Here is a 12,468-nt window from a genome sequence, read left to right as displayed (position 1 = left end):
TCACCATCAATGGCTCACAACCTCGTAAGCAATGGGCTCATACCCCCACATAAGGCAGAGGCTACAAGCACTCAGCTAGGTGAAGTGAACAGTGAAAACATTGTTTGGAATCGCTCATACAACATACTTAACAGCGTATGTTTCAATAAAAACCAAGCTCAAAACAAGAGTCCAAACCACATAATTCATGATAAGGTGCTTGTTAAAGCACTGCGAGGCATGTAGTGCTCCCCACAGGTTTCCCGATAAAAATTACTGTTGCACAAGCTGCCAAGGCTGCGCCACCTTGCGACGTGGGTTGCAACGTCGCTAGTCTTTTGTATACAAAATAACCAGCCTAGTAACTGATTTCAATGTTGTTGCAGCACTGTTACGGGTGGCGGCGTGCTGTCAAGGTTACCATTACTCCCATTCCTACTATTACTGTAAAGCCATAAAGCATTGCATACTCCCCCTCTGCAGTTGCAGTGGTGGTTTACAACAGCTTTGCTGGACACAGACTTTTTCAAACCCGGGATGGCATTTTTCTTGCCAATATCAGCGTGTAACGAAAATATGCTTTATGAGTATTGGACATAACAAGGGTACTCTGATGTCAAATGTGACTTCACTGTAACAAGGTTTGACTAATTAATTAAAAGTTCATGAAAAAAAATACAAGGACGAGTCAGACAACAGCCTTGGCAGTCGCTAACAGATATATTTCAGGAGGCACAATAGCAATTTACGGACTATACATGCGCTTGCCACAAGGGCTTTGAATCAAAACTCGGCAGGCTCTTTATTGGGCGTAACAAATTTTGTCACGCAAGCCTTTTGAGCAAGCTATTGCCCGTTTCGAAGTTAATGGGCGTGTTACTAATGCAATCCCTGCAGCTCTGCTGGATCAACAAAGCCACCAAAAGCTCAAGTGCAACAGTATCTCGGAGTCTTCTGAATAGCTTAATTTCAGCAAATAGTATGTAAACTGTTTTTGTAGTGCATGAAAGGTCATGACCAGAATAAGTTTCTTGGAAAGGCTTATGTGGCGTTATTCAGAAACAGTAAAGAACCAATCCAGTTGTTTTTAAACTCCTAACCCTGTTTCTTCCCAGCATATGTGTAGATTATGAACCAGTTTCTTGCTTCTCTCCAAAATTTATGTTAGTGAGCACCTGTGTTCTTTGCTTTGTCAGTGTCTCTTATTTGTGTGCTCTATTTATCAAGTAAGGCAACTTTCAGACACGAGGCAGAAGAAAATTCGTCTATGGCTACTTCTCTTTAATGAAACACATTGTTCTATTGCCATAAATCTGAATTTAAACTAGTCTAAATTAATTAAGAAATGTCGGTGAAAATTTTAGATTTGTCTGCGCTTGTGCCATTTGCGCAACTCTGTACTGAATGCACAGCTTTCGAGCTACAGAAATGTTCATGTTCTGGCCAAGAACGATGCCACAATGAACTCCCAAGTGACAATATACAAGAAGCATTTGCATGTCCTTTTTGTGTTCCAATTCAACCGTCAATGATGCCACAATGCACCCCCAAGTGACAATGTACAAGAAGCATTTGCATTTCCCGTTTGTGTTCCAATTCACGCTGCTCCTGCGTCTAAATAAATGGGACAAAAAAATGAAGCAGCTCACCTGATGAGTAGCTGCGGCCTGGTCCATGTGGTGGCTGGTTGTACATTTGCTGCCTGGAAGCAGAGAGCAAAATGCAGTGCTGTATGAAACGTGGTGAGGGGGTAGGCAAGAGACATTGGTGATCCGTCTACTGCCAGGAAGCCCAACGAAAAGGTCAGGCTGCTGTTAACCATGCAGACGCACTGCAACTGCCAACACGCAGCGTTGGTGACCAACGGAAAGTTACGCCCCCTTCAATGTTTCGGTGCGCGCCTCTGCACTTCAGCAGGCAACGTGGAGCCCAGCACTCCAAGCCCATGGCAGGCTGGAGCGGACAGGGCTGTGGAGGAAAACGGGAAGTTATAGATCGCCGAACTGCAAGCTGAGAAAGCTTGACGGTGCCGAGTGCCTGTTGAGGTGGTGCAGCAGAGCCACTAGAGACCAGTGGCAGACCCCCTGAAAAGCAGATTCTAGTTGCAACGCAGTGAAGATTCCACTGTTTTCCAGGCGGAGGTTCCCACATGTGAAAGAAACAATTCTGTACTGGGCCTCAGCCCAACTAGTCCACTTGCCTTCGTCCAGTGCTCTACCCATCCTCCTGTGATTCCCTTTCCTATGACAGTTCATTTTCCTCAACTTCAAACTTCATGACTAAAGATCGTGGCCAGGGCATGCGTGATTACGAAATTCCTGCAGGATGTCGAAGCTTGCGTGAAATGATGCCGTTACTTCACCACAGCAGTGGCCCAGCTTTTCAAAACCATCGTGCACATGTGCCAGCAGTTCTCGCTTCGCTTTCCGCTCTCGAAACAGACGGCAATGAAAATATTGCAAGCGTACACAGGAAACCACTGAGCACCGAAGTAGCACACTCAAGTGTCGCTACCCTTGTTTCACCGATGAGTGACTCGCGCACCACAGTGTATGTGCGGCTGCCCAAAGAAAGTTGTGTCAGCGCACAGTGGTGACACATTTTGGTGGAACTTCTTGTCGCTCTCCAAGCCACTTCACACAATAACCTTCTCGCAAGATCCAATTTTCCACAACTTCAGTGCCAGGAACTTGCTACAGTACCAAGTTATTCAAAGTAGGGATGACAAGCTTGGTAACCATCCCAGTGTTTTATAGGACATTGCTCCATCTTTTCCACTGGGATTTGCACAATGTCTCATTCAAATTTATGGTCAGTAAGATGCTGTTCCCTTTCTTTGGCGAAGTTTGATGTGGTAAATACACATTCCTTTGTAGGGGCCGCTGTGTTTGCCTCATGCGATTTTCATCCCTGAGGAGTAGTGCAATTTTCCGGAAGAATTCCTGGCATGGGTGGTTAAAGCTTGCTGCTCGGACTGCATCGAACTCCGCTTCCACATTAGCAGGAGCAGGCAGCTTCCCAGCTGCAGTGATGGAAGTGGCACATGGTCCCTTGGAGCAGCTTTTGGAACAGGAAGATCTGCTGTTTGGGGCAAAAATACAACGCTCTGGAGCAATAACTTTGCTGCTATGGTGCAAAGACGAAGTCTGCATAAGTTGCTACTTTCTGAAACATTGCATACATTATGTATTAAGATCAATGCGCTTTTCTTCGACTTGTTCTTCCATCTTTTATTAAATAAGATAAATAGATATAACCCTAATTCACAGTTAATTCTGCATTTCAATGGAGAGTTCATTCCCTCCATCATTATCCGCTTCACCTGTTAAAGCATTTCATATGCTTAACAAGCTGAATATGTATAACCGGCCAATTCTTTACTCATACTGCACAATCCCTATATTACGCAGGAGGATAAGCTTATGCTAGACGCAGCGCGTGGCCTTCTAAGTTGTTCCATTAAAAGCGACACACCTGTCCCTCTGCAAGGCGCTGACGTCCCTACATGGTCGGCACTTGCGCAATATTATTAAGAAGTTTGGTGGCTGTAATATACATATACTAAATATCAGTACAATTAAAATTACTAGCTGAGCGATTTGGTAGCTGATCAGAAGCCTGACTAAGAAGCGCAAATTGAGATAGAAAAGGACGTTATTTCTATTGTCCTACCAGGTATAGATGGAACAGCATGTGTGTTGTGCGACTTGTGTGCTCCGCGTCCACTTCCTTGTCCCTTTTAGCAATTTCTTTTCCTCGTCCATGCTGCCCAGGAGTAATATAATTCCCTTCATGCATTCGCCGATACACTGTTCAGCGACTGTGAAAAAGGCACACCGAAAAGCTGTGCAACGTCTGTCACCATGATTACATAAAATAATAATCCCTTTCACGGAAATTATATGAATAGTCCAAGTGAATTTTCATCGTCGTCGAAGTTGGTGTGAAGTTCTGTATAAAGTCGAAGTGCGACAAGATCGTTGCCGTGGGCTGTATGCTGCAGTTACAAGGAAATATGTGCAAGGGCGAGTCGAGTAGGATGGTGGCTCGGTGCGCAGATTATTTTCGCACCCGCAGCGAGGGGGGGTGAGCAGGGAGGCGAGTGCCCAGTAGGAGAGGCGAGGATGGAGCAGGTTGGCGCACATGTCAGTCTGACCACGGGGACACAGGGCGTGGTCACTTGCACCCTACCCTGCAGACACTCTGCGGCGAGTGCAAAGCTTTGGCGAGCCGACATGGCCGATAGCTTTCCGAGCGCTGTGTCTTCGTGCACCTAGTTTGCAATGAAGCAAGAGGCAGCATAAAGGGGAATTCACTTGCCGCTGCTGCCACTCTTTCTCCTACCAGTGTTGTTTCTTGTCGTTTTGATAGCGAGTGTTCGCCATCATCGTGTAAGGTCTGACGTTTGCCCATGCGCGCTTGTTAATTAGTAAGCGAGTGCTTACTACAATTAATATGGCCTATGAAACAACAAACTCTGCTCTGTGTAGTTGTCTAATAATTTGTTACCATTACCAGTGTTTTGGGCGAAACTGCGTCTGCGCCGGTCTATCAGTATAGTGCTGTGCAGCGGTGGAATGCTTGCAGTCGGTACGTTTGTACCAGGCACTTCAGTACCCTGACACGCAATCACGCACACAGGCCAAACTGGCAGTCACAGTAGCGAAGATTGGGCCCATAGGCAATCCACCGCGAACTCATCTACGATATGCTTGAATGGCTCACTGTACGGAGCAGTGCGGACAGAAAGCTCCGAATTAACGATATCCCGTGCGACACACATCAGGCTGCACGACAGACTAGTGACAGGTGAACGCAAAGTGCCCCTACGGCCTCTCAGCATGTTATTTTAAGTAGAGACTATTTCAATGAAGTGCAACTTAGAGCAAAAGTAGGCTTATTTTTCGTACTGCTAGCAACGTAAAAAAGCAACAAAGCTGATTCTTTACTTCTTTTTTTTTTCAAAAGTTTTTTTTTTGCCTTCCCAATTATTCGGATATTCGGAGCAAGTGCATGTGGAAACAGGCGTCGTGCAATGCCTGCCTGCGATAAAAGAATATGGCGTAGCGAGGAGCAGCACTTCCATCACTGCAGTTGCAATTCGCAGTTCTTTGGCTCATTCATTGACCCTACTGCCACTTGCGATCGCATCTTCAGGCTATGGAAATGCCACATCAAGGAGCACATGCTCACCTAGCTGAACGAACAGAACCCAACCGGTGTGCCAAATCGTTGCATCACTGGTTTTGAGGAACTTTCTTGACCTATTGTAGCACACTGACAGTGTCTTGCCCCCAGCTGTCGTGGCCATCCAACCTGGGCAAACGCGATTGTTATGGCTAGAGAAAGGAATATGCATCTTGCCTCCAAATGCCCGAAAGAAGGTCCCAAGCTCAGTTCCCACGTTGGCCAGCTCTGCGTGGCTGGCCTCCACGAGGTTGTTTCAGAGCCAACGCTGGCTTACGGAAGTTGCCTTTGTTGATGGCCGTGGCTGGGTTGCCCTCGGTCCTGCGATCTGCGTTCGTGACTTGTCTTCCTTGTTGGTGGTGCTGCGATTGAAGATAGCACCGCAACAGGTTCCTATAGCATCATAAGATGCAAGGGCTCCTTGCAGGTTTGACTTAAAGGCTATACTTGGTTTCCGCTTTGAGAGGATGGGGCTCAAATGGCCCACTGCTGATGATAAAATGGTCAATCCGTGTGGCAGCGAACTCCTTAAGACGCATTTATCCCAATGGCAGAGCAAACGACCTGTTCTGTCAGCACATTGCTGGCAGCTCCGACTTTCAGAGACTTGAGGAAACCTCGAGTTGAAAGCAGAATCCACCTGCATAGTGAATTTACCGCCTCCTTTGCTTGGACTTAGCCAACTCTTTTAACGGTAAATTAGAATACATTGTATTCCAAAGCTGAAGGATGAACTTTGCAAGTTTTGAGAACCTTCACTGCATTATAATGACCGAAATACGGAAAAGTGCTTTGAAATTCGTAACATCACGTTGACATATCGGTGCCATGATATCTGAGATACATAAAGAAAGCTGAACCCCTTGAGGGTCGATGCTGTAAATATACGGCACCGCAAACAAGTCCCAAATGGCAGATGCCGTATATTTACGGTGCCATCTGTACGTTTGAAAAATGTGCAAATTTTTCAACTCTTCATTGCCCAACAAGTGCTGCCACCCTGCATGGATGCAAGGAATTTTTTTCCCCATATATTCTCCTGGCTTTTACTCCACAACTCCTTCACACTGGCATTTTACCGACCACTCGCATATCCACGTGTGCGAGGGCGCGCAGCAGTTAGTTTTGGTTTCATCTTGCGGACTATTCCGTTAGTTGTGTTCGTGAAAAGTGCTGTCCATCTGGTTTCTAATCCCTCAAGGGGTTACAGCTAGATGCTAGCCTGTCTGTTCCTCACAAAGGTGCGATTACACCTGTTCATAGATGGGTGCTGGTATATACAAACGATACTGCTATGCCTTTGTTTCTTTTTTTGAGACTTGGATCACGAAAACCGATTGCCCCTCAACGAGGAAATTAAGGATAACTGCAGGTTTCCGACTTTAGTCTTTCTGACAGGTTCACAATTACAGGATTTTTGTGCGTGCTCACATACGTGTTCGATTATACTATGGGCGTGCGTGCCAGTTGCTTTGCAGCAAGTCGAGCAGCGATACCTCCGGTGCGAACTACTACCCAAGCGCCAAATAAAAACGTATCAATTTCAGTGAATCTGCCTTTTTATTCTTATGAGTATTTAAAAGAAGCACACCTGTATTCACGAATAAGCAATGCATGTTTACTTACTGAAAATATTTTGTTGCCACTTTATGGTCACTAAAAAAATGGCGGTAAGTTTTTTTTTATTTCAAAATGGGTCAGCCTGAATATCTTAAATCTGCAACAAAAAATTTCCACACTGGGGAGGTTGCACTTCGGAAAATAAACTGACCCTGAAAAGATTAAACTGCAACCTTTTCTCTTCTAATCTGTTACCACTCTCGACTGATTTCATGCTTTTCTTAATGCCCCCCCAAAAGGCATAATATTCTCCAGCACTACCAACTTTGGGCTAGTTGGTTTGGTAGTTATTTGCACCATAGTGCTTAGGTGAGGTGGGCAATGAAGTATTACAAGCTTGGGTGTTGTTTTTTCTTGTCCAAATAAATGAGATGTTCCCATTACAAAAATGTACTGCATTGGTAACCTCTGTGAAAGAAAAATTTCAGGAATTTGAACAAACTATGATAAGAAGCACGACATGGTGAAACACCATTTGAGGAACAGACTGCAGGTAACCAAACTCTTTACAAAAAAAAGAAAATTCAAGCATTATTCCCCCAAGAAGAGAAGAAATTGACTGGTCTTCAATGGACACAGACATTCCATGGTATGGTCAACTTCTGTCCTGCAAAAAAATGCTGGCACAGATAACCAAGACTTCCTTGGGAAGGCACGTAGTTATCTTTCCCCGTCAAAGATGGTCCACTGATGAAAGCAAGAAATGCTACTATTCAAGTGACGATTCACTGTCAAGACGGATCGATCGGTGAAGGCAGCCAGACATCCAGTGTTGCTCAAGTGTGATCCCCTGACGACAGTGGGCAGGCACCCAGCCCTGCCCAATACGCTAACTCTTGCATGGCAGCTAAAATCTAATGTTGGCCAAAGCCAGTCCAGCCAAAGAGCAGTTATCCAGCATTTTCCAAGACTGGTAGGTTGAAGGCAAGTGGCGATCCGTTGTTGCTCGAAACTGATCCATTAACGAAGGCAGCAATGATACAAGTATCCGAGAGTAGTTTGCTGACCCAGCAGCGATTTGTCCAGTGCTGTCACTGGCGAGCAGCGATTCAGGATTGGCCACAAGTGAGCCACTGAAAAGGCAGTCACTTATCTATCAATAAAGGTAAGCTGCGATTCAGAGCTAAGACTGATCCACTGATGCACACATGCTGTCCAGTAGCATCCAGGCGATTTTCAATAACAAAGGCAAGCAGACGTCCAGTGCTGTCCAAGACGATCCACTGATAAAGCCCTACAGTGATCCAGCGTCATCAAAGGTAAATGCACTGACCAAGTGCAAGGCATCCATTGATAAAGTAACCAGCAATCCGGTGTTGTCCAAGAGAGACCCTCTGACAAGGGCGAGCAGTGACTAAGCATTGTCCAAAATATCTGTTGACTAAGGTAGTCAGCCAAACGGTGACCCAGTGCTGAAAGCCAAGGTGTCAGAGCCAAGACATGTCCACTGCCTAAGGGCAACAGTAAGCCAGCTTGTCCAAGTTTGATTCGTTAGCAAAGGTGAGCAGTCATCCACCTTTTTATCAAACGCTTATCTAGTGAAGAATTCAAGCTGTGATCCAGTGTCAAGGTTCATCACGCGTTGAAAGCAAGCCATGGTCCAGTGCTGTCATAGGCAGATTTATAAGGCAATAAAAGCAGCCATCAAGAACAGTCCAAGACCGGTCTGATAAAGGCAGGCACTCATACAAAGTTGCTCAAGTGTGATTCAACGGTGAAAAAAAAAGCAGTGACGCAGCGCCATATAGTGGTGTCAAAAGACTGGTGCATCATATAATTTGTTAGAGTGAAGAAAAATACAGGTTTTAAAAAGCTCAATCTGCTGGCTTTCGATTGTGAAAGCACACGATTATGTGCAGGCTTCAGTATTCCCCAAATAAAAAGTTAGTGCCGCCAGGACAATACAGCATCCAGTTACTACAGAGCAGCATTAACCAAAGAAAATTTGTGTTCCGGCTTTTAAGTTTGCAAACACTCAGATTGCATTTAAAGCAATTAAAAATAGTCTGCCATCTAAAGCCATGATTTAAATAATTATCGGCTTTTTAGTACCTTTATATGAATGAGCCAAAGGATTAGCACAATCAAGCATTAAAACATCAATTATATTATGGGGTTTTACGTGCCAAAACCACGAACTGATTATGAGGCACACCGTAGTGGGGGGACTCTGGAAATTTAGACCACCTGGGGTTCTTTAATGTGCACCAAAATCTTAAGTACGCAGGTGTTTATGCATCTGACAACAGGCGACTCGTTGGCATCCCTCGGTGTAACCGAACACGCTCGTGCCACTGCTCCCGCATTTGTCGTCTTCCACAGTTGATTCCGACGCTCTCATCATGCCATCTCTGCCGTAGCGCCCCTTGCGCTCGTGCCAGTGTTTGCGCGTTCTTCATAGTCTTCTTCCACAGCTGGCTCCAATGCTGCTCATCATGCCAGCGCTCTTATACTGTCCCTCTGCGAAGGTGTTGATGGCACTGGCCCAATACCAGACAGTGCCGTGATTTCGGTCTCAAATTCTCTGCCTCTATATCGCGAAATGGAAGCACATATAGAGCTGTGCCCAAATTTATTATTAGGGAGTATCGTAATCGTTGAACATTTTCTAGAGCACAGCTCTTAGGCGGCCATTCCTGCGTTCGAGTGTTGTACCTCATAAGCGAGTGAATGAGCACAGCAAAACATGAAAGCGAATGAGGAGCGCAGTGGGAGATGAAAGAAGAGAGCGCAAGGTGGAGAGTGGAGGGGAAACGGCCCGCACATAGTCCGAGCTGCCGGCGGCAACGGCAACCACAGCTGTGTGGGCGATCTCATCTGCACTTCCTAGGGCAGATTAGGCGGAGGGCCAGGGTGGTGCGAGGCTGGGAGGGTTATGCTCATCCACAGCATCAGCTGCCGAGGCCAGTCTGCAGTGCCAGCGTGTTGTGATGGAGATCACTGCTCCTGCAAGGGGCGATGGCAAGCGACTCCGAGTAAGGCTAGATGTGATGTTTCCTTGGATGGTGTCCCCGCTGGCACTGGTGGCACGATTTCCCCATGACGAAGGGCTGCTCTTGTCATCGGTGGAACGAAAGCATGACAAGAAAAGCATAGAGCAGCGCAAGACTGGCAGTGTGGCGACGACGGCTACAATACGGCATCAGAGTAGCACGCATCGTCTGTATGGAAACAAAACGCTGCACGACGACTACTGTGGATCGCACCCATGCGCTGCCTCTTGCGATCGCCAGATTAGTGAGCGCCACACTTTGCTCCGCTTGCAATGCGCAACAAGAGAGATTGTCCGCACTGGCTATGCTACTCGCAGCTTTCTACGATGTTTCCTACGATTGTTACTAGAGGGAACTCTGGTTGCTGCATTCGTTTAGCCACCATGGGAATGATGGTTAGGGCTCGAATTTGACAAATCTTTATACTCGTGGCTGCAGACGTTCTCATGGGTTCCTTTATTACGCCTTCACTGGCCTACGTTTCAAAGCAATCTATACAGTTCTCTTTAAATGCAGAAGACGATAAGACTGCGAATACATATAATCACTGCTAAATGCAGTGGTCATTCTCTATGGCATAATGGTTTTGATGTTGGGTTTCTGTGGTACAGGCCCTGTGCTCGAATCCTGTTGTCATACGACTTAAATAATGTTTATCTAATTATTTCTAATGTATTTTTTTTTGAAATTATCTGTTTCTGAAGTCACGAGGCCACTTGAAGCTAGAAGGCCAAAGCTTAGGCAAATCCATGTACTAACCGTTATCCCCACGCCCTGCTTGCAGCTGCTGTAGACAATAGTGTCACAGTTCCCTCTACTAATTGTATGAAACTCCAATGTGCACAGGAGCCACCAAGTCAAACCCGATGTCTTGGTGTGCCTAAGGGCAGCCCTCTCCAGTGTGTGTTGACCGCTGCATGGCCAAAAGAGACGGACCAAGTCGGTCTCGTGTCTTGCACTGTCGTGTGTACATCCTTTCTTCTTTCCCCTGACCTTCGCTAAACAAACCTTTTCCTAAAAATGCCGTACCAAGAAGCCTAAACTATCACACAGTCAAGCCCTATATCTCAAGAACACCTAGAAGGGCAGTCTTCTGTAGTGAGCCTTGAAAGCAGCATGGTAAAGACAGGCTATGTAAAGGAGTTGCCATGTCAAACCCTATATCTTGGTGCGCCGACTTCTGTAGTGTGCCTGGACGGCAGCATGGCCAAGACATGTGGCCCATGTCAAGCCCTACGTCTTCTTGGTGCACAGAAGAGCAGCCTTTTGCGGCCTGCTTTGAAAGCAGTGTGGCGATGACAAATGGTGTGGAGGAGTCAGAATGGCAAACCCCATGTCTTGGCATGCCGAACAGCAGTCCTTTGCGGTGTGCCTTGACTAGTGCACGGCGAGGTAGATGGACCAAGTCAAGCCCCATTTCTTGTCAGTGTGCCAAAGGGGCACTCTTCTGGGGTGTGCCTTGACCACAGCATGGCCAAAAGATATGGAGCATGTCAAGTCCTACCTCTTGTCGGTGCACAAGAGGACAGTCTTCTGCAGTGTGCCTTGAAAGCAGCATGGCAAAAACAGGTGGTGTAGAATAGTCACCATGTCAAATACTATGTCTTGGTGCCCAAAGGTAGTCCTCTGTGGTGTGCCTTAACCACAGCATGGCTGACATAGATGAACCATGTCAAGTCCTATGTCTTGTCACTGCACAGATGGGCAGTCTTTTGCAGTCTGCTTTGAAAGCAGCGCAGCGATGACAGATGGTGTCAGGAATCACCATGTCAAACCCCATGTCTTCCTGTGCCAAAGAGTAGTCCTCTGCTGTATGCCTTGATCACAGCATGGTCGAAAGGTGGACTATGTCAAGCCCTATGTCTTGTTGGTGCACCGAAGGGCAGCCTACAATGTGCAATAACCACAGCATGGCTGAGAGAGATGGAACATGTCGCGCCCTACGTCTCGGTGTGCAGAAAGGCAGTCTTCTGCAGCGTTCGTTAAAGGCAGTATGGCAAAGACAGGTGGCATGAGGAATCACCATGTCAAACATTACGTTTTGGCCTCTTTCGTTTTGCTTCTCTTCTCCTTCTTTTGGCCATGCGGTGGTCAGGGCACACAGTCCTCTACTGTGTGCCCTGACCACCGCATGGCTGAGAGATGGGCTACGTCACGCCCTAAGCGTTGTCAGTGCACCAAAGGGATGTCTTTAGCGGTGTGCCATAACCATAGCATGGCTGAGAAAGATGGAACATATAGATGGATGAATGTCAAGCCCTATGTCTCGTCACTATGCAGAAGAGCACTCCCCTGTGGTGTGCTTTGAAAGCAGCATGGCAAAGACAAATAGTGTAAAGGCGTCGACATATCAAACTTATGTTCTGGTGCGTAGAACCGAAGTCCTCTGCAGTATGCCTTAACCACAGCATAGCTGAGAGGTGGACCCCGTCAAGCCCCATGTCTTAGTACATAGAAAGGCAGCCTACTGCGATGTGCCTTGAAAGCAACATGGCAAAGATAGACGGTTAAGAGGAGTCACTCTGTCAAACGCTGTCTTGATGCACCTAAGGGCAGTCCTCTTCAGTGAGCGTCGACCAAAAGTTCGAGTGAGAGAGACCATGTCAAGCCCTAAACCTTGTCGGTGCACCGAAGGGCTGTCCTCTGCGGTGCGATTTGATCACAAGGCTGAGGGAGATGGACATGTGCG

General features: G+C 46.7%; 1 protein-coding gene across 4 annotated transcripts in view; it reads right to left on the bottom strand.

Annotated features, from left to right (window-relative positions):
• Nucleotides 1-12,468, bottom strand: part of LOC139060987 (uncharacterized) — a 34,593-nt gene that overhangs the window by 1,032 nt on the left and 21,093 nt on the right. For 3 of the 4 annotated variants that reach the window (XR_011515125.1, XR_011515124.1, XR_011515123.1), the window contains exons 3-4: nt 5,344-5,528; nt 1,629-1,681 (exon numbers count right to left, since the gene is read on the bottom strand). Coding sequence is in view for 1 of the 4 variants with exons in the window: in XM_070540352.1 (XP_070396453.1) it covers nt 1,629-1,681 (53 nt within the window). In the remaining 3 variants the exon portion in view is untranslated. The remainder of the gene's footprint in view (nt 1-1,628; nt 1,682-5,343; nt 5,529-12,468) is intronic. The other variant, XM_070540352.1, reaches the window with a different exon arrangement.

The sequence above is a fragment of the Dermacentor albipictus genome, chromosome 6 (assembly GCF_038994185.2).
Source record: "Dermacentor albipictus isolate Rhodes 1998 colony chromosome 6, USDA_Dalb.pri_finalv2, whole genome shotgun sequence".
Classification (NCBI taxonomy): domain Eukaryota; kingdom Metazoa; phylum Arthropoda; class Arachnida; order Ixodida; family Ixodidae; genus Dermacentor; species Dermacentor albipictus.
The sequence above is the reverse complement of the archived record's forward strand: the minus strand, read 5'-3'. Positions and strand labels throughout refer to the sequence as shown.